This window comes from Sorex fumeus, unplaced genomic scaffold (genome assembly GCF_029834395.1).
Source record: "Sorex fumeus unplaced genomic scaffold, SorFum_2.1 ptg000015l, whole genome shotgun sequence".
Classification (NCBI taxonomy): domain Eukaryota; kingdom Metazoa; phylum Chordata; class Mammalia; order Eulipotyphla; family Soricidae; genus Sorex; species Sorex fumeus.
In genome coordinates, this window is record NW_026606072.1 from 8666631 (window position 1) to 8688290 (window position 21660).

The 21660-nt window shown below is 36.6% G+C and overlaps 1 protein-coding gene across 1 annotated transcript in view; it reads right to left on the reverse strand.

Moving 5' to 3' along the window:
* Positions 1 to 6123: 6123 nt before the first annotated feature.
* Positions 6124 to 21660, reverse strand: part of PLCXD3 (phosphatidylinositol specific phospholipase C X domain containing 3) — a 182250-nt gene continuing 166713 nt past the window's right edge. The window contains exon 3 of the mRNA XM_056112109.1: positions 6124 to 7612. Within this exon, the coding sequence (XP_055968084.1) occupies positions 7462 to 7612 (151 nt within the window). The 3' untranslated portion in view covers positions 6124 to 7461. The remainder of the gene's footprint in view (positions 7613 to 21660) is intronic.

Consider the following 21660-nt stretch of genomic DNA (forward strand, 5'->3'; position numbering starts at 1 on the left):
TTCACTACCCTGTTTCACTGTCATTAAAAACACTAAATCTCTATTTTAAGAGTGTAATGTGGTTCCCCTCTGCCTAAAAGTTCCAGAGAGTTCCAGGAATATTTCTATCCACAGGAATGAAGGGTGAATACAGTTGAAAGCATGTGGTTACATTTGGGTTCACTTCTTGCCACTTAATTCCAATGTGGCTGCTATTATAACTCATTATCAAGAAAATATATTGAACCACTTTGAGACCCAATGGTGAATGCTTCCATCATGTCATAGTGTGAGTTTCCACTTCAAAAGAAATATTCCTCTAATTCCAAATGATTTTTTTTTCACTCCTTTGATCTAGGAAGCGTTACCACTTTTATCTTGTATGGGTCCTTTTTTAAATTTTATCTGGTCAGCCTCTTTCACTAAAAAAAAATCAGCTTCATCTGAAGAGCTAACTATTAGAGGATGAATGATAGGGAATAAAACTCTCCTCTTCTGTTTTAGAGTTCCAGATAGTATGTGGCAGCTGAGGTTATCTTGTCCAGTGTCTTGTACATGTTGATAGGAACTGTAGTAGGAAAAGAGGGGAAAGCATTCTTCATATTTTGATCCATAACCAACTGATTTCTAATTATACTCTTTGTAGAAACTGTCCCCTTTTTAGGGTTTTCAGGAAATATTATTTTGAAAAGGTCAGTTGAGAATTTTTGTTTGCTTGGAAGATAAAATCATACTACTTGTTTGCTCTAGTGAGAAACTATCAGAGATGTTCATTTATTTTTCTAAGAAAGATTTTAAAAATATTTTATAGTGTTTAGCATGAAGTCTACTGTAGAGCAGGCATTTGGAAAATGTTTGATGACTAAGAGAATGATGATTATAACAAAACTATAGTAATGCTATATTGACAAAGATGTGATATGTGAAGCTTTATTTGATATTCATATTATTTTATAAAGTAGAAATAATTATAATTTTATAAATAGAAATACTCCAGTGTTATGAACCAATTCAATAAGAAGACATTTTGTGAGACTCATTGTATATGTTTATCCCCAATTATCTCAGACCACATTTTTTTCCTGGAATGTCAACACATAGGACTTGTTTGGTAAAAAAAAAAACACTTCATTTTTGAAATAATATTTTATGCATTTGCACATATCTGAAATTTAGTGAAAGTACATTTTTTAAACTTTTATAATATTAATATACTATATTAACATTTATATAATATAAAGGTCTTCTTTGTAGGAGTACCAGAGACTAAGATTATTGGACTGAAGAATACCTAATTTTAATATAATGAATGTCTCATGCAAAGCCTTTAGTGATAGGAAATATTTTCTTTTTAAATAGGATAGCCTAACATGATGATTCATATTTTTAAAAAGAATTATATTTTCTGTAGTACTGAGTCATGTCCTATTTAAGTGATTCACTTTTGAACTTACAATGAAGCACTTATGAATCTAAAATAATAATAATAATAACAATAAAGATAACTGGTACCAGGACTTTATTAAGCATTTCACTGGATACAAAGAAACTGTTTTACATTAAGAACACAATCTTATCAAAAAATTCACATTTGCTAAACGGAACTGTAGGCTTGTATTTTCTTCACATCACATTTATTAAAGTATCAATGACCAGATCCTAAAAAGAGAAGGCACAGATCTATTTCCTTCTGGTGAATTTCTGGTGATTAACGAAGAAACTGTCACCAGCTTTGCAAATTTTCATCCTTTAGAAATGAAGCAAATCAACACAAATGTGTGTAACTAGGGGCCTTGTGATAGAATTTATTTCTACTGTCTTATCACTTATGGGAATTTCTGAAGAGGAGGTAGATACTAAAAATGTTCTAAGACTATATTCACATGCAAGCTATGCCAAGGATTTACTGCTAGATACAATAGTCGATACAATACAAAACTGAATGCTCTATTTCAGAAATTCTACCATGATTTTTTCCATGCAAACTGATCTAGAAATTGGCTTCAGGTATTATTGTTCTTACTCTGGGATATCTTGGGCTTTTCTTTTCCTTAGAAAAAAAGTGCTGGTTATTGTAACTTTCTTTGGAAAGTCTCTGTCAGTTCTGGCTTTCTTGACAGGATTCATACGCTATTTCCTACTTGCTGCTCAACTCCTGCCCAGTCTCCAGGTCATGCAAGGTTATAACTATACCTCAGTCTCTTCTGTATTCTTCAGGCAGTCAGGAGAGAGCCATTCTTCTCAACTGTTTTATAATTCCATAGGTGACCATTTTTTTGTGTGTGTGTGGGGGGGAGGGGAGGTCGAGGTTGGGCCACACCTGGCAGTGCTAAGGGCTTACTTCTGGCTCTGCACTCAGGGATCACTCCTGAAGTGCTTGGGGGATATTGTGGTGCCAGGCATGGAACCCAGGTTGGCAGCATGCAAGACAAATAAATACTCTACCCACTGTACTATCACTCTGGCCTTTTGGCGGCCAGTTTTAACCTGAATGAAATAACTAGTGCTAATGTGTTAATGAGTGCATACATGAGCACTAAATTCTCTGGTTACCCCTATGAAAGAAAGAGCAACTAAACTGTAAAAGAGGTCTTTTTTCTGAGTAAATATTAAAGAAAATCTAATTTTTAGAGAATAACAGTATACAGGAAAAAATTTTACAGAAATTTTCTGGTTTAAAGGAAACATCACTACAAGTAAAGTGGGTTCCATGTCTGGGAGCAATTTTCTAAGTACACTGTTTCTGTTGCTGATACAATTAGTGTCAGTTTATTCTCTGTTAGTTAATAAAGTTCATAAATTGACATTAGAAACTTGAAAAAAAGGGGTGCTCCACAAAATGGAACATTTGCTTGTGGAACTCAGATAAACTCTAAATGATTTCTGAAAGGCCATTTTAAACAACAATAAAAACTAACATAATTTCTCTTTAAATTTTAATTCCAAATTGCAATAACAAAAAGTGGCAATGAATTAAGGCTGGTCATAATGTGCCCTTTTTCTTTAGGATAAGTTTGATTTTTGATAAGATACAATTTACTTATGCACACATATCACATACAAGCACGTATTTTGACTCATACAAACATACATTTAGGATAATGCCTATAAAATAGTATCACAAATGAAATAAAAATTACACACTTCTTAATGGGTGACACATGTTACAAATCTTACACAACATTTTCTGGTTGTCAGAAAACAAACAATTTAGAGCATTATTTAAAACTGTATGTAACACAGGAGCCACCAATAAATTATGGCAAATATAGCACTTACATCATTGTGTCACTGAAATCTAGTCAAAAAAGACTATAGTGCTGTAAAATAAAATACTTGTAAAAACCTTGTTTAACATATCCTGAGGGACACTGCATTATTTTCTATTAGTACTTCAAAATGCGAGCACTTAACCTATGGAGTTCCACTTTGAATAAGCCACCACAGGTTATAAGATTGTGTCATTAAGCCAGTAAAACTAGAACTGAAAATTTCATCAAAACATACATTTCCTGAGACTTTCAGCTTTCCAGTCAGGAATCCTAACAGGGGTAAATCTGAATAGGTAATTCTGGCTAAAGCAAGCCAGAACCTCAAAGAACTCAAGATAACTTTAAGTAAAGATGACATTTTTGTAATTTATACTTAGGCTCACCTTAGATTCTCCATCTTGAAGTGTAATTGACGATGCATTTACATTACTACTACTGCTAGGAATTTCTTATTTATGATGGTCTCACTTTTTGTTGTTTTTCTAATGATTTTTCTCTTAAGTATTTATTCAGTGTTCTTATGTACTAATGTAGAAGATATTGATTTTAAGATTTAATCTGGCAATGGAACCGGTTGAGTGATTAGAGTGCAACTTCTACTTGAATAGTGTATATGAAGTGTACATGCCATTTGTGTGTGTATGTGTGTATGTGTGTGTACACAGGCACATAATTGCCAAAACACTATATGCTCTAATACATTCACTGTTTGGTGAAGCTCCATGAAAAGTAAGTTTTCCAAGTATGGCTGAAAGTAAATATTGAGGTCATCATAGAGAATATCCTAAGGCTTTAAAAAGATGCCTCCTCATTCTCTGCATTCATGTGATTGTGTAGTAATCAGGGAGACATAAACAATCATGGCAGGACTATTCCCCATCATGGTCCTTCAACATTATAGATAGGAAGTCAAACCCCCAAATGAGACTCTTTGCATATTTTCCCATATGTCACCCACTCCTTTGATTTCCTGCAGCAAAAAAGTCTGTAAAATTTGGATTTGGTTTTTATTTTTTGCCTTTTAGGTCTTAAGAAACAAACAAACAAAAGTGCATTGGGATGTAGATCTTACTGACTTGGGGCCTATTTATAGCCCTTGAGCTCCCATCTTTCTAGAAAGACAATGCCCAGCTAAGACAAAAGAGCATAGACAAAGAGTAATTTCTAGCTGCAAGTCACTAGTCTTTACCCAGACCTCTTTAAATCCCCACAACCTACTCCCTAAGGATGCTCTATGGAGGGGTCAATGGACAGAAAACAGCCAAAGGTACTTCTCTCCATTCCTCTTTCCAAGAAATCCTTCCAAGTGACCTCTTCTTTGAACTAAAGGAGACAAGGCTCATTTCTACCTGCTTCCTCCTTTAGAAATTAAGGCAAATCCATTTGCTCTCACTGCATGTCCAAGGGGAAACCATCACATTGACTTCTAAGTATCTTTTGTCAAAAAAGGTATCTGTATGCATATCATTAGCAGCAATTAAAAGCTTTCTCCAGTTAAGCAACTGCACAGTTAGTCTAATGCTTCAGTATGTTTGTTTCTTCCAGCACCCAAAAGACAAATATGACAAATCTGATTTTAAGCAAATATTATAAGAAAGCATCTAATTTCAAGGGAAAAAACCCAACATTGTTACCTCTATATTTTATGCAGTTTTTCCATTAATAGCACTGCAGCACTGTCCTCCCGTTGTTCACTGATTTGCTCGAGCGGGCCCAGTAACATCTCCATTGTGAGACTTGTTGTTACTGTGTTTGGCATATTGAATATATCACGTGCGGGTGAGATATTCTCGGCAGCTTGCCGGGTTCTCCAAGAGGGGCGGAGGAATCGAACTTGGGTTGGCCATGTTGGCCGCGTGCAAAGCAAACGCCCTACTGCTATGCTATCACTCCAGTCCATTAATATATTTTGAAAATGGTTTTCTGTCATATTTCTAAGTTAAATCCATGTGTCGTTACAAGTTTGCTTGGCTATACGTATCCTCCTGAGTGATATATAATGAATAGTCAGAGAGAAAAAAATCTTCCCCCCAAAAAAAATTTATAGGACATAAACTCAATAATCTATAGTTGTTGAAAAAAGAGTCATATTTAATTGAACATAAAAACAAGTAAGAGATATTAAGACAATGAAACTACAAAAGGAGAAAAAGCAAGATAAAAAATATCTGTAAATAAGTCCCATGATAGAATATTTTTACAAAAATATTTGAATATGATCAGTTACTCTAATTGGGATGGTCATAAACTTTTCCACACTTTGTTAAAAATTTCAATCTTAAAAGTAAACAGCTTAGTGTTACCATATTTTCACTTAAAGACAATAATTGTGGTTGTATATATGATTGTGTGTTTATGTGTATTTGTGTTTGTCTGCCTGCACAGGAGTGGGTATATTGGTAAATTGTGTATAATGAGACATATGCACACAACTGGAATGTACATCATACCTGCTGTGTGTGAAATACATGCTACTTGTTCTACCATGATGCACACCCACACACTTCATTAGCATTCTCATCAATGCAAATAACTTCTATTCCCTCCCTGCAGTTGCTAATAAATACTATTTTATGACAATAATTGTACTTACTCTTGCAGCCAACTTTTAATTATAATCATGACATAGTTGGTCCTGAAATCATTTCCCTTACTTAGGTCTAGGAGAATGAACCACACATTCTACATTTAAATGAATTAAGTGTTGAGGACATGCTTTATTTTGTTACAGACCTCCTTTTTGTGCACTATATTTTCACCAAAAAGTATTGAGGTGTGATTATTTCTACACATGAAGATAAAATATTTAATGGCAAGAAGTTGAGCAAATTTTATAGATGTTTATAAATGCATCACACTAGTCCTGTCCTGTGTGGCACATAGGAAAGAGATCCTGTGCTACTTTTAAGATGATTTTAGAGTTATCAGACTTTACAAAGATTCTAACAAGAAAGCAGAGCTCAAAGTTGCATTATCTTTTTCTTCCCCTATAGACTTAGAAGTAATTCAATGTTGAACCACAAACCCTTATGGAAAAGATTGGCTTCTTCCTTACTCTCAACCACAGTGTATGATGGAAGTCAGAACTGATGAGTCACTGCCAATTTTAAACAAGTCTGCCTAGGTCATACATATTTAAAGATCTCCTAAAGATGTTTTATGGATATTTGAAATTTCATGGGCACAGATTCAAAAGCACTTCTGTATTCCTCCTCCTCCTCCTCCTGTTCAACCTCAATTAAAAAAGTGAAAAGTCTCAAATCAAAGCTTCTTGAAGCATATTCCTCAAAGTTTGGGATTTAGAATTACATATTTGGAAATCCCAGTTTGCTAGGAAAGCTCACACAATGTCTTGTTGCTTTTTTCTTTTTCTTCCTTTTTCTCTAAATTAAGAGAATTCTTAGGAGCCCCCTTGGTAAAAGGATTTTTCACTTTTGTGATCTTAGCACTCTTCATTTTTTATTTAATGGAAATTTCTGGGAGAATATTATTCCTTCATTAAAGTAGAATTTTTTTCTTCCCTTATTTTCACTATTGACTTGGCACTAGTAGTTATTCCAGATAAAGTTTTTAATCTTTATTTATAGCTGCCTTACATATAAATACTGTGAAACACGATTGTTTTCATATAACACCAAAGTTACTGATCATGACCTCCAATAGCACTCACTGATGCAAAGAAACTGATTTGATGCATATTTTCAATGACCAATAGTCATCACTGATTGTTTAAGTGACAATTACTAGAGAATATTAAGACAAGTCCCACAAAAAATTTCAGTACAACAATGTAATACATGTTATATTGGGTATTCAACTGTTTTGATTCCCACACAGCATCTGGCTAAGAAGAGCGAGCAAGAGCAGGAGCAGAAAGATTCAGGAGACACAGAGAATGGAGGGACCCCGGGTTGAAACCAGAAATGCAATCAAGCAAACACTCATGAGTATCACATTACAAAGACTAATTTTGAAAAACAAAAGTTCACTGGTCTTTTTATCCCTAACACTAGCAGTAGATTTTGCTCATCAAATGGGAAATGAAGTATTTATAGTAATGCAGAATACCATAATCATCCCTGGAGTAATGGATTTCCCCTTTCTCCCACCCACTATCAGCCTAATCCCCTCTGAGACTCAGTGTTTATAGATAATATGCTTAAACGATGAGTCTTCTCTATCTTACTCATGGATGCTCCAAATAATACTATCAGGTGTTGGCTTCTTCATCAAAGATGTAGTTGAGCTTTATGACAGTGCTGATGAAATCACCGAGTTCTACAAAATCAGCAGTGACAATATTGATGCCACTTTCTCCTGGTTTCTGTGTGCGAACCCACTGCATCATAGCTGGCAGAGCTCTGAGGGAAAAAAGGAAAAGAGAAGTTACAAGAGGCAAGGTATTATTTTTCAAGCTTACAGTTCCCAGACTTCTTTTGAGTTTTTCCACTTATTAAGATAAATGCCCAACATAATGATACAGACTGGGGAAAAGTAGCCAAACACTGTTAAATTCTTAACCTTTGAAAAGATTCTGCAGAAGAGATGTTCACTATATCAATGTATATTTAACTTGTCACCTTTGGAAATCTCAGATGTTATAAGAGTTTATGGGGAAGCTTCTTCTCTAAGAAAACTCATATTCTAGTTTGGCATGGTGTGATTGCAAAAGCTTTGAGATGCCGAATTTAGAGATGAATATATGTACTAGAAAACATCTAGATCTCATAATTTTCAGAAAAATGTGTGAAATATTGTAAATAGAAATGATAGCAGAAGGAAATCCCTGCATTCAAAGAGTTTATTTTTATTTTTATTTATTTATGTGTGTGTGTGTGTGTGTGTGTGTGTGTGTGTGTGTAGTGGGGAGCTTTAGACCACACCTGGTGGTATTCAGGGCTTACTGCTGGCTCTGCAGTCAGACATCACTACTGACAGGTCTCATGGGGACCATGTGGAGTGCTGAGGCTCTATCCTTGGTTAGTCACATGCAAAGCAAGTGTCCCATTTACTGTACTGTCTCTCTAGCCCCCAAAGTGCTTATGATTTGATGAGCAGTGGGGGAAAATTTTGGTACAGCATGAGCAGAGCTCATTCTTTTAAACACATTTACTAAAGATCACTTGTGTTCCCATTACAGTGAAGGCTCATAACAAGCAGATAAAAATACTCACCCACATGAAATTTATCTTTTATAAGGAAAGGGAACAGATTAGTAACTTAAGTAAACTATATAACTTAATAGGAGATAATATGCGACAGAAAATGCAATGAAATAAAAAAGAGATTAGGAATGGAAAGGAGTGGTTGACTAGCATAAAATAGGGTAACTTAGTTGGTTTCATTGTAAAGAGACAGTTGTGTAAAGGCTCAAAGAAGATAGGAAGTTGTTTACTTGCATTTCAGCTGTTGCTAGGGTCTCAAAGTTCTAGCATGTATAAGAAAAAGAAGTGAGTAACATATGAAGTCAGACGAACCATGTGAAAAGAGGGAAATGAAATATTGATAGTACCCCTGCAGAACGTGTGGGGGTGCTGTAGGCATTATATAGACTAGAGATTTACAGTGAGAAAGGACACAATCTGGAAGATATTGAGAAGACTGATGTATTTGACTTTCATGACACAAAATGATTCATTTCTGTGAGACAATTGGGAAAAAATCTGCCATTTTAGCTTGGGAAGTCAATGAAAATCTTTCAGAAGATTAATCTGTGAATATAGAGAGATAAGGACATTTTAGATAGGTGAATGTGAACAAAGGGGTAGAAGGATAATACAATGTATTTTCAAGCAGAGGAAATGCCAGTTCTTCAATTTCTTGAAGGATGTATGGCATATGAATTGGTGTAGGGCATGCAGACAGACAGATATCAGCTATATCTGTAATGTCAATAATAACATGTAATGTCCAATAGAAGCACAAGGGAGTAAATTCTACTATTCCTTGAGGGAGCACAGAGGAAAGGATCTCCAAAAGTGTAGACATAAGTATTCAAGTTCACTCAAAAAACAAATGCTGAGTCAACACATGTGCAACACTCTGGGTTTAAGTTCCATTATTTCTGGACTTGGTAAAATTGATATAAGGCCTCTAAACATAGCATCACCTTGACAGACTGTCTTTATAAAGAATAATATTATCAGTGTGTCTCCTAGGAAAAATGATTGTTTAACAGAAATATTCACTTTGAGAGTCAAGAAGATGGGATAAATAAGATAGAGTCAATTCTAAATTAGTGTTAACCTTAACTAAGAAATTCACTAAAATCCCTCTGGAAGGTCGTGAAAGGTTCCTGAGCAGCCAAAATTCCAATCTTAACACTATAATTATCACAAAAAAACTCCTCTGATGTTCTTTACTAACCCAAGATTAAAATTTCTGAGTTTAAATTTAGAACAATAATTGCCCCCAAGGAGAGCTGTTAGGGGAACAGAAACATGTCTTCTCTGGCTCTCCATGAATGAGATCAATTTGAGGATTGATGCAATATTCTTTTGGAATAGTTTTCAATCCTCATTTGCATTTATGTTTAAAATGCCATTCATTGGAGTCCCAGATAAAATTCTCTTTCTCTGTTCCAATACACTTTCTTCACTTTCTTTCCTAAATCCATGTAATAGCAGAACCAAAATCAGCAACAACATTCAGTTAACTCTCAAATATGCAATATAATACTTAGAATTATGTTAAGAAAGATAAATATCTAATATATTTATTAAATTAAAAATTAATTTAATACTTTAAATTTAGTTTAAAACTTGAAAATATATTGAAGTTAGAATAATTATTTAAAGAAGCATTTCTTAACTTTCTAGATCCCTTATTTGCCCCTTTGCAAAATTTTTCCTACTTATCCTTTCGCATGACATTTTAATATCATAAGGAGGTCAAACAGTATTTTTAATGTTTATTTTAAGATGGTATATTCTCTGTCAAGTATTTGTAACACAAATCATGATCATGATCATCATAATAAACAAGGACAGGGAAAGGAAGGAATTTTGGGAAATGCTGGATAATTTGAATGTCCTTAAAGGAGCTTCCCAGGCTCTGCCGTGCAGGTAAAATACTCTCGATAGCTTGCCAGGCAGACACTTATCCACAAAGTTATAAAAATGCATATATTAAAAATATACATTGTTTTGATTGTTGTATAATTAAAACCCAAGTACAAAAATTTGTAAGTCTACAACTGTACCTCATGGTGTTTCACTAATAAAAGTTAACATATATATATATATATATATATATATATATATATTTCTTTTTTTCCTTGCTACTGGGTGGGAGTGGTGGAGCTTTCCTGGCAGTGATCAGGGATCCAGGGACCATTCCCAGTGATACTCTATCCAAAGTACAGGCCTGAAGTTTTGGTTTTCGACTTGGTGATGTAATGAAAGTAATACCAAGGGTTCTAGGGCTCACCAGGGTTATACCTGGAAGCATTCAAGATCTGTATGGTGCTGGGGATCAAACTCATGGCTTGGAGGATGCCAGATATTCATGAAAACTTTAAACTATCTCTAAATTACTGTATACATTTTCATACATCAATAATATATCATATATATACATATACATACATATATATTTAAAGCACATGGTGCACTTAGTTCTATGCTAAGTTCCTCCCCACCCAGGGAGTTTCTTTTCCTTTCCTTTCTATTTTCAAATAAACCTTTCTGTTTCTCCACACTAAAAATCATGAGATATGAAAGAGGATACGTGATTAGATAGGCTAAGGTAAGTGTAGAGTAGAGTTTGTGGAGACATGGGGACAGGACAGGGACTGAGTGGGTAAGGATAGGAACAGGAAGCTATTTGAACAAGGTTGGCAAAAATCTTTCAAAGTAGAATCTGTGCTTCATTTTATATGCACTTAAAGGTTAGAAGAGTTCTTTGATTTTCTTAAACAAAGAAAAGGTCTAAAATTAATTATACAGAATCTACTCTAATTTTCATGACACTGAAATTCATATTCACATATAAATAAAGAAATAATTGTCTTTCTTTGAAAGTTCTCAAGTTTCTATGAGACCCTAAAAAGGCTTACTATATTCATGTTACATCCACATTTAAAGCCAAAGAAGCACTGTAGCACTGTAGCACTGTCCTCCCGTTTTTCATCGATTTGCTAGAGCGGGCACCAGTAACATCTCCATTGTGAGACTTGTTGTTACTGTTTTTGGCATATCGAATATTCCACAGGGAGCTTGCTAGGATCTGCCTTGTGTGCAAAATACTCTTGGTAGCTTGCCAGGCTCTCCATGAGGAAAGAAGAGCTAGAAGAAGTGCTAGCAAAAATTTGAATAGTGTTCACTAATTTAATAAAGGAAGAAGTAATAAGTAAAGCTATGCACTCTTCAGAGATTTAAATCCTTTTGAATTTTTATAACCCTATTTCAATATCTATTTACAGAATGGTCATCTTTAGATAAGATAAGATAAAGGCCCTCCCGTTGATCGTCGATTTGCTCGAGCGGGCCCAGTAACGTCTCCATTGGAGACTTTGTTGTTACTGTGTCTGGCATATCGAATACTCTCGGTAGCTTGCCGGGCTCTCCAAGAGGGGCGCAGGAATCGAACATGGGTCGGCCATATTGGCCGCTTGTAAGGCGAACGCCCTACCCGCTGTGCTATCGCTCCAGCCCTGTGTGTCTATTTCTAGGTCACTCGAGCTCGAGCGGGCCCAGTAAACGTCTCCATTGGAGACTTTGTTGTTACTGTGTCTGGCATATCGAATACTCTCGGTAGCTTGCCGGGCTCTCCGAGAGGGGCGGAGGAATCGAACTCGGGTCGGCCATATTGGCCGCGTGTAAGGCGAATACCCTACCCGCTGTGCTATCGCTCCAGCCCACATATACTGCAATCTTGTTTTAAAAACTCTCCCCTGCTCTTATTCTCTCATTTAGATACTGACTTTACAGCACGGACTTAGACTATTTACTTGAAAGACCATGAAAACAATTTTAATAAAAATAAAAACCTAGATAAAATGCAGCACTAGTGTCAAATCTGGAGCCAGACTGTTTCAACTCAAGTCTCAGCATCAGTGTCAATAATGAGCAAATTCTAAGTCTGGGTTTTACCATCTCTAAAATGGGCATAATGATGAGGATAAATGAGTGTCTGTGAAATGCTCAGATGAGTACTGAGCTCTCTGGAAATGGCATTCTCTTGACTATCCACTGACAGTCTGTGTAATGCTTAGCACCAAAGACTTCACTTCAAAGAAGGAATGCAGCTGGGCATTCTGCAAGCACTCAAGCATAAGTGCTGGGATATAAAAGTGAGCCTGTTAGATTTCTTTCTAGGAGACTAGAGTGTAGCTTAAAAGGTTGGAGAGCTTGCACAAGTGAAGCCCTCCCTGAGTTCAATCCTCAGCATCACATGATCCTCAAAACACCACGGGGTATAATTTGGATGTTCCCAAATACTGCTAACAGGCTCTCAGTCCTGCTGAATCTGAACACTAAACTTTCTAGTACAATCAATAGAATATTGACGTGAGAGGCCTGAGGAGCCCCCAAACATTGTTTGAAAGTATCCCCTATGCAACACTCAAAAATTTGTTTTCCACCTGTCATGGTTCCAATCAAACACACACAGAGAGGGTGTGTCCTGGTTGCATAGGGCAAGACTAGGGAAGGGGCTGAATCCTTAGGACTTTGTTTCCCAGGTACAGAGTTGCAGCAAGCACCTTAGTGTCCCTTTTAATCATGAATCTAAATGATATGTAAAGAAGCAGGTTCAGAACTAAAAACTGGAATGTGAAGCTTCAAAGCTGTTCTCTGACATGTGGAACACTCTTGAAGAAAGTCCCCTTCAAAGAGACTGCAGGCTTTTATAGAGGAGAGAGGCAAGTATACAGGAATCAGACAACCTTCCTTCCTGAAAAAGCAGAGGGGGAGAGAATCTGCAGCTTCATTGGCTTTGAGAACTGGATTTGAAAAGATTGGAGAGTTGGAAGTGATGAGTTCAGTAGCCCTCACCTCAATCTCCTACCCTTGACCTACTCATTCTTGTCAGTCTCCTACAGGAAATGCTTCAATCATCAACCTGTGTCTTCAGGCCAGCCAGAAATCTGCAGCTGACCTACAGGGCCCCTAACAAGTGTCTATTCTGCTTGTTCACTGTAATCTCCCTCCACAGAATTCTAGACAGATCCCCAGATTACTCTCCTTGAGCCCGTGGCATAATTTCCATAGACAACTTTGCAAAAGCTCACTTTTAAATTTTTCCCACCTTTTAAATTTTACGTGTTATTATTATTAACCAAGAGTATTTTCTCTGTCCGGCCGAGCTGGGTCTGATTCCTCTGCCCCTCTCGGAGAGCCCGGCAAGCTACTGAGAGTATTACGCCCGCATAACAAAGCCTGGCAAGCTACCCGTGACGTATTCAATATGCCAAACACAGTAACAACAAGTCTCAAAAAATGGAGACGTTACTGGGTCCGCTTGAGCAAATTGATGAACAATGGGAGGACAGCGTGTGCTGTTGCTTTCTCTGTGCTTTTCTTTCACTTAGCCAACACATTGATCTTTCAGGTTACTTTAAATGTCACTTTATCAAAAATACCTATCAGCGTTATCATCATGCTCACACATTTGTTCAACATCTGTCTTTCCAAAGAGACTGATCTTTTAGAGAGAAAGGACTTTCTGTTCTCCAACTGATGGTCCCTGTGCTCATAACAGTGTCTGGCACTTTCCTGAACAGAAGTCCAAAGTCTTCCCAAGTCTTCCAATAATATGCACTCTGAGCTTTCAGAATAAACTTGTTCTCACTGTACCACTGTATCACTGTCATCTGGTTGTTCATCGATTTGCTCCATGGGTGCCAGTAACATCTCCCTTTGTCCTAGCCCTGAGATTTTAGCAGTCTCTCTTTACTCATCATTCCCAATGGTGCCGCATTGGAGGCTCTTCAGGGTCAGAGGAATGAGACCCATCATTGTTGCTGCTTTTGGCATATTGAATACGCCACGGGGAGTTTCCCCAGGCTCTGCATGCAGGCAGGATAATCTCGGTACCTTGCTGGGTTCTCCAAGAGGGAGAACTAGACTATAAGAGGTCTACTTCTGGGAGCTTTGTTTTATAGTCTCTGGCTTTTGGCCTTGATGGGATTGCATGGCGCAGGGGGCAGTTTGTGGGTTTGACTGCCAAGCTACTGGAAAATGGGGGATCTGGGTAAAGGAGGCCTAGTCCTGATCCAAGCAGTCTTAGAGATCTCAGCCCCAGGTCCCGCTCGTCTGGTTTTCTTTGCTGATTCCTTTAAGCATGAGGCTCATCCGAGCGTGGGGAGAATGGTCTTAAGCATGGCTGTGGCTGGGTTCCGGAGGTCTTTGGCTGTCGGGGCCCTGCTCGGGGCAGGGAAGGAAACTCAACCCTCCCTCCCTCCAAGGGGCCCCCAGTGAAGATAGCCAGGCGTGTGGGGCAGGAAACTCTGGGGGGCTGGAGCAATAGCACAGTGGTTAGGGCATTGTAACTAGTTAAGTGTAGAATAGAATATAATCAAAGATACAGCAGAATTGACCTGAGACTTTCCCCCCTTGGCAATAGAAGAGTGAAACTGCCTGCTTCACTTTTCCAAATTCTTTTTTTTTTCCTTTTATGGTTCACACCTGGTGATGCAGAGGGATTACTCCTGGCTCTGCACTCGGATATTACCCTGGCGGTGCTCAGGGGACCATATGGGATGCTGGGAATCAAATCCAGGTCAGCTGTGTGCAAGGCAAACGACCTACCCGCTGTGCTATTGCTCCAGCTCCACTTTTCCAAATTCTTCCCTAAATTCTCTGCTCATATCAAGTTTAAACTTCACTTGTAACTTGTTTAAGATAAAAACCTTCAGCTGCCTAGAAGAACAGTAGGGGGTCAATAGATTTGAATAAATCAACTCTTGGGGGGCTGGAGCATTGCATAGTGGTTAGGGCATTTGCCTTGCACGCTGCCGACCCGGGTTCAATTCCAAGCATTCCATATGGTCCTCTGAGCACCAGCAGGAGTAATTCCTGAGTTCTTGAGCCAGGAGTAACCCCTGTGCATCGCCAGGTGTGACCCAAAAAGCCAAATAAAGAAATAAATAAATAATAAACTCTTATGTGATAAATAGGACTCTGTATGCTGAGCTTCTGAATTCCAATATTCTCTAATTGTCAAGCTAGTTAATTGAATAATCAGAGATCAGCTCACCCACATAGAAGGTGGGAGTACCTATAATGAAACTATTTATATGAAAAGTCCAGGGTTGGTCATAACAACTTGGCAAGAAAGTTCAAATGTTCTGAGAACTGCATATTAGGGTACATGCTGTCATAGAGGAAATGGCAGGTATAGGGATGGACTAAATCTCCATGTACCCTATTGAGACTAAGTGCTTCAAGTTCTCAAAGGAACAAAGTCCACATTCTCAGGACCTTCTTCCCATGCCAGGCAGGATGTTAGTTTTATTTTCTTATGGATTTGTTTTACAAAAAGCAATGGAGTCAAATCAAAGCCAAACAAGATCTCCTCTTCCCTTGAAAACAGAGATAGTGGCAGTCCTTCTTGGGGTGGAAATGAAAAAATAAAACATTAAAAGTCAACTTTCAATTTAAATGAGATCATATAAGTCATAAGAAAAAAATGGTGCTTAGAGACCATAAAATGTATAGAGTCTTCAAATTCATCATCATTCCCTCCTGAGTGGTCCTGAGTAAGTCAGAAATCCTTCCCTGCAACACAAAGCAAACACATTAGACCTGCCAGGGATCAGAGCCTCCTGGGTAGGGACTATTCTGGCTGCTAATTTTCCAAGAGAGCCAAGGTAAGAAGAAGCTTTGCAAATTCTAAACAAGAGGATTCTTCAGGATATTAATAATGTTTATATTGCCAGGAGAGAGACAATAGGTTTTCTTTCCAGGGTAAAGTCTCAATAGTGAACACTTCTGTGTGGGATCAAATGTTCTCACCTCACAGTTTCTTCTCCAATCCCAAACAGCCCAAATGGTCTGGGATTTGGGGTCCTCAAAGCTCAGAAGCAATTTACTTTATTCAAAGCATGCAGTTTCTATCTGCTAGTATCTGACCTTCCGTTCTCCTTTTCGGAAAGATTTCTATTTGCAAAGATAGGACTGTTGCAGAATTTGTGCTGGAAGAGTCTTTACATATCTGTTTCCGCTGGGAACCAACATTTGAAGGATATCTCAATCTCTATTTAACACTAGATGTTCAATTGTTCTCAACCTGGAGGTTCTGGACCTATGAGCTATCTGAGGTAGTAAGATTAAAAACCACTAGTCACCCCTGAACTGTGGTGATATGAGTTAACTGAAATGACATGTTACAATTGACTGAATTGTTTTCTACAATTTAGTTTTACAATTTATTGCCTACCACCTATTCAAAATTTTTCTGGGATTCTATATGCCTTGCATTTTAACAATGGAAAATGAACTTACTGTTTATAAAAAATTCATTTACTAAAAAGAGAGGACAGGCACAGACATTTAGTTGTGAAATTGTGGGCCCTTGATCATGAAAACCTGGTAGCCTCCATACTCATTAATTTCCCATACTGTCAACAAATGTTTTTTTTGAGTTCTTATCATGTGGTAGATATTGGGATAGACACAGTAATGAAGCAGACATTGTCCTCATATTAATTATGGGAACAAGTTCAGAATTACCTGAGCTATTACAACTAGATATTGTTTAATTGCTCTAAATAACTTTGCATGGAAACATTAGAGAAGGAGGATGGCCACAAAACCTCTTTATGCATCAGGCACTAAGTGGCATAAACTCCAATTCCAGTGGAAATATTCCATAGACTATTATAAATTCACAAAGCTATGTGAAAACTACTCTCCAAGAATTCATAAGTTACATATTTATTGAGTTTTAATAGACTGCTTATAATCACAAAAGGGGCAGTAGAAAGAGCAAAATGAGAATTAGAGATGTACTTGAGTTAATAATAATGTTTGACTTTGGGAAGATCACTTAACCTCCCTCATTTTCATCATGTAAAATGGAGATAATAATGTACAACTCGACACTCTTTTTTAAAAGAACAAGATAAAACAGTACGATAGATATAGGCTATACAGAGGTTAGTAGTGAGGTTTTAGAGCAGAATGTTTGAATTAAAAACCTGGTATTTTCATTTGTGCTGTGCTACTTTAGGCTCTAGCTCTTCTAACTTTAGTTTCCTTACTCTTGAAAGGGAACAAATGGATAATCTATTCTCTGGTCATTTAAGTGGTTTTGTTTTTTTATTGTTGAATTTTATAGATTAATTGAGAATGTTGGCTATCAATGTCTTGTCTAATATATTAAGTGCAAAAATCTTCCATTTATTAAGCTGTCTTTTCATTTTAATGCATTGTTTTTTGCTGAGCAGAAGCTTTCTCATTTGATGCAATTCTACTTGTTATTTTCAATTTTGTTTTTCTTGCAATTGGAGGCAGTTTTCCAAAGAAGACATACAAATAACCAATAGGTAATGAAAAGGTGTTCATTATCTTTCATTAATTTGGGAAATGCAAATCAAAACAATAATAAGCTATCATCTTCTACATAGATGAGAAATAACAAGAATTGCAGAGTAGGTGGAAAAAGAGACCCTTAAACAGTATCATGGGAATATAAAATGACGCAGAAATTATGGGAAACCAGTGTGATATTTTTAAAAATTAAAACTAGAAATCCCATAATAATCCACTTATTCTGCCTTTGGATGTTCACCTGAGGAATATAAAAACACTAATTTGAAGATAGATATGCACCCTTTTTATTAACAATAGCTAATAACTGGGAATAATCTATATACCCAGTGACTGACAAATGGATAAAGATACAGTGTATTCCAAACACAATTAAATATTTTTCAGCTATTTAAAATAATTAAATCCCAGAATTCGTAACAACATAGGCAGAATTTGAGGGTATTGTGCTAAATGAAATAAGCCAGATGGAAAAAGACAAACACTGTATTAGTTCACTCATATGTAGTATATAAGGAAAATAAACAAATAGATAAACTAAAAAACTAATCTGACTATAAGAGTAATTAATAGTTTTCAACCAAGAAGAGGAAAAGAATATGGAGAAATTGAAATAAAGGGAAGGGGACAATTATGCGGAAAAAGATAAAACAATTTCTAGGAGGTGTACTTTATAGGTAGATGTTGATTTTTTGATGTTGTATACCTGCAATTTACATAGCATTAAAATAAAACACTACCTCAAATGAATGAATAAAGGAGTGAGGTAATATGAAGCTTAAGTTGCATTAAGTTGCATTAAACATGCATTTACAATTTAACACAATAGCTGAGTAAATGAATGTTCAATACAATTAACTCAAAAGGTGTAGGTTGATACTCCAGTTTTTAATAGTAATGCTTAAAATGTATAGGTCACAGTAGATATAAAGATACCATTTACCCACATGTTGCCTTATTTTAGGTAAAAGAAAGCCAAGTCACTGAACAGGTTACACTACACACAGAGGTACAGTGACAGCTCTGATGGGCTCCTCAGATTTCTTCTTGAGGGCGGTTCATATAACTGCTAGGAGTGTTGCTAGCTGACACCTCTCAACTGAGTTTCTGAAAGAAAGTCATCTCTCTCAAGGACAAACTTTCTGGGCTACAACTTGTTTACAGTACCTGATACTAGGGATAAATATAAAGGCATTTGCCTCAGGGTGGGACAATGCTGAAGGTTCATTGAAGTTCCAGAACTTCCTTAGAGTTGACTAAGACCTTAGTTATGATTGTATCACAGCCCAACTGCTCTTTCTACTCATTCTCACTTCCTTCACTCTCTCCTAGAAATGCTCCCAAAAGAGCTCTGGAATGAAATTTCTACTCACAAATCTCAGTATTTAAGGTATTAGAAACCCAACTTAGTAACCTCTGATTTAGATAGACTCATTGACTGAGATCAGTAGACTCTTTCAACCCTAATATAAATCAATAGTGGTCCTTGGCAACCTTAATGAAATTGATAAGCTAAACCTAAATTTTTTATTTACAAATTCAAATAAAGTAGGTCATAAGCTGATTTGAAGGTGTTTTGGGTGGGAAGGGAAAGGCAAGAATCATTTGCAGAAATCAGCATTTATGCTCAGTGCATGAATGGCCATGAGTAGACTCATGTGGGTGCATCTATTTCCCCTGGAAAAGCAGAAACACTGCTAAAGTTAGATTTTGAAGAAACAGCAACCATATAATCTTACCTCAGCGATATGTTAGAATTATCTGCTGATATCTTTAAACTATGAATAATGCAGCAGAGACTCAGAAAAATCTAAACCTATTGCTAAAGAAAACGTGTGTTATGGTCATTTTTCTGGGAGACATTTCCAGTCCAAATTGCCCAGGACATGCTGGGGAATATTTATTATATCATCACGGCATTCTCCCTATAATACTTTTTCCAACTCTAATTCCTCTACATGCTCTTTCAAAGATGAGTGTGTTTATAGCATCCAAATCAGACATTCAATTCCAAAAAAGAGCCAAATTCAGAAATTTCATATTCCTTAGAGAAAATGCTAACAGTCAGAATGAACATAAACAGAATTTAATTTGATCCTAAAATCCCAGGTGCTAATGTGTTCATGTCCGTGGGCTTTTATAATCACGCATAATCACCAGGGGTGATTTCTTTGGCCTTTTCCCCTTTAATCAGTGACAAAACAGGTGCAAAGGGTAGAGGAATATGTCATCTGTTCTGAAAAAGAATGATATTCATTATGCTGTTAATTATATAATTTCTTCCTGGCAGAGGTCTTTCAAAGTCAATGTCTTTTAATATTACCAAAAGAGTGCAAAATTTTAAGTCAACTCATCTGAGAAAAATGTTTTTTCCATTGTGCTATTAGTTGGTTCTATCTTTGGGAATTCATGTTATCTGACACTTAAAATTTTTTTTCATTTTAGTATTCTTTGACTACATGGAAAATTCCAAATATTTTCCAGGTCATAATGTGCCCTACATGTATTTTATTTACCTATAAGGTCTCTCTCTTTCTTGCATATTTTCTCCTCACCACATATATTAAATAGAGAATATCAGGTTTTATAATAATCTTGAGGTATTTTTAAGAATGACCACATTTCTGATAAAAAATGTTTCCTAAAATGAATTTCATGGAACAATGCTTCATGAAATATTGATGCTTCCAAGTCAGATAAGTATTTCTCTCATAAATCAATTTTAGGGAAATTTGGAGTCTGATGTCTGTGATACACATAGTAGCATAAGGAAATAAGGAAATTTTGTAACTTGGGCCTAGAGTGTAACAGAGTATATATACCCTCATCCTGGGTATTACTGTTCTCTTATTGCATCCGAAGATTATTATTTCTATTTCTCTAATAATGTTTCCTAGCCACACCATTATTAACTTTTCTTTCAATTTTTTTAACAGCTTCTTTAAAAATAAATGGGTAGGTATTAGGTAGTTCTAGTGGAGAGGATTCAGCTTTTCTAGAGAAGTTAGAGGCAACCTTATGTAATTTTTTCCTTCTTGAATTCAAGGAAAATCTCTCATTTCTAAAAAGATATAAAACAATCAGTAGCAAGAGCCAATCAGTACAAAATGGTCTGAGGTACTTCTATGTTCATCGCAGCTCTATTCACAATAGCCAGAATCTGGAAACAACTCTATGCCCGAGAACAGATGACTGGTAAAACAAAACAAAACAAAACAAAACTATGGTACCTCTACATAATGGAATACTACACAACTGTTAGGAAAAATGAAGTCATGAAATTTGAAATTTGCTTATAAATGAGTGGACATGGAGAGTATTAGCTGAGTGAAATGAGTCAGGAGAGGGACGGACATAGAATGATTGCATACATTTGAGGGACATAAAAAAACTTAATATGAGACTGGTAATATTCAAAGACAGTAGCAACAAGGAGGACTTGGCCCACCTTTGGAAGCTTGCCACAAGTGCTGGGGAAGAAGGCAGTTGGGATAGATAAGGGACAACTACGACAAAGATAGTTGGAAATGATCACTCTGGATAAGAAGTGTGTGGTGAAAATAGATAAAGGAACAAACATAATAGCCTCTCAGTATCTGTATTCCATACCCTTAAAGGAAAGAGAGAGAGAGAGAGAGAGAGAGGGAAAGTGTCTGCCATAGAGACAGATGGGGATGGGTTCGAGGGAGGGAAACTGGGAGACATTAGTGATGGGAAATGTATACTGGTGGAACCATGAACAGCAACAGTGTATCTCACTGTGAGTCAATAAAAAAAATCAATTAATTTTTTTTAAAGGCATGACCTGAGGTTGAACATTGGTTGGAGCTGAAATGGAGCAGATGAAAAATATGGGAATTTTAATTGTCAGGGACTCAGATCCAGCTGGAGGTAGTAATGATATTATCAGGGAATAC